The sequence below is a fragment of the Vipera berus genome (assembly GCF_964194415.1).
Source record: "Vipera berus genome assembly, chromosome: 5".
NCBI lineage: Eukaryota > Metazoa > Chordata > Lepidosauria > Squamata > Viperidae > Vipera > Vipera berus.
In genome coordinates this window covers 58,459,635-58,460,997 of record NC_138207.1, presented here as the reverse complement: position 1 = coordinate 58,460,997, position 1,363 = coordinate 58,459,635, and the positions used below count along the sequence as shown (strand labels likewise).

The 1,363-nt window shown below is 44.1% G+C and overlaps 1 protein-coding gene across 1 annotated transcript; it reads left to right on the top strand.

Annotated features, from left to right (window-relative positions):
• On the top strand, positions 1-1,063 carry LOC308668390 (prolactin-releasing peptide receptor-like; the record flags this gene model as incomplete). The annotated part of the gene is made up of 1 exon (XM_081328264.1): positions 1-1,063. One exon carries the CDS (start codon positions 1-3, stop codon positions 1,030-1,032), a length of 1,032 nt encoding a protein of 343 aa, XP_081184390.1. The 3' UTR covers positions 1,033-1,063.
• Between the last annotated feature and the right edge of the window lie 300 nt (positions 1,064-1,363).

The following is a 1,363-nucleotide window of genomic DNA, read 5'->3' as shown; positions in this document are numbered from 1 at the left end:
ATGGATCCAGCAAACATGACTTCTGAGAGGTTTCTTTCTGCAATTCAGAACAACACCAGCAGCCTCTTCCTGGGGCTCCAGCTTGTCCAGTTTTTTAAGCCTCTCATTATTCCTTGTTACTCTCTGGTGGTTTTCATTGGCATCACTGGCAATTATCTCCTTATTTATGTTATCTGCAAGACTAAAACAATGCACAACGTCACCAATTTCCTTGTGGGCAACTTGGCATTCTCAGACATGCTGATGTGTGCCACGTGTGTACCCCTGACATTGGCATATGCCTTTGAACCCAGAGGATGGATCTTTGGACGCTTCATGTGTTACTTTGTGTTCCTGATGCAGCCGGTCACCGTATTTGTGTCTGTTTTCACCCTGACTGTCATTGCTGTGGACAGGTATTTTGCCATGGTTTATCCCCTTCAGAGGAGGCTGACAATCCCCAGCTGTGTATATATCCTGGCTGCTATTTGGCTGTTGAGTTGCATACTAGCTGCCCCAGCCTTGGTCCGTACTTACCATGCAGAATTTCCAGAACTGGACTTCTCCATCTGTGAAGAATTTTGGTTCAACAGGAAGAAGGATCGCTTAGCTTATGCCTACAGCACCCTCATCCTCACCTACATTCTGCCCTTAATGGTGATCTCTGCCTCCTATCTGAGGATCTCAGTCAAGCTGAAAAACCGAGTCGTTCCTGGGAATGTTACCCAGAGCCAAGCTGAGTGTGACCGAGCTAAGCGGAGGAAGACTTTTCGCCTGCTCGTCTTGGTTGTTGCTGCCTTTGGGGTTTGTTGGATGCCACTGCATATCTTCAATGTCATCAAAGATGTCGAAATCAAACTGATAGACAAGCAATACTTTAACCTTATTCAGCTAATCTGCCACTGGTTTGCCATGATGTCTGCTTGCACAAATGCCTTCCTTTATGCCTGGCTACACAATCGGTTTAGGGGGGAGCTCAAGAAAATGTTTGCTTGCAGGCAGAAAAAGACAGCACCTGCCACAAACTGCATTGTGGCTACTATGGCTTTGTAAAGCACGGGGTTCCTTCTCATTTCTCTACTTTTTGCCCCGCTGTATCTGATGTGAAAGTTTAACAAACACGGCTAATATGGCATAAAACAATACTTTTTAAAAAAACCACTAATCAATTGTACCAAGAAAGGCCATGGTTACATGCTTTCTTGGCACAATATACCCATCATAACTGTTATTTCAACATAGTGGCTTCTTGCAGTAAAATATCACATATGTGTGCACAGGGGAAAAACATAGAAGAAACGGAATATAAATTTTGTGAGGGCTGGGGGAAAAAGAAAAATTGCAATGAGTAAGAAAGAAAATTGAAAAAGTACCCCAGCTGCTG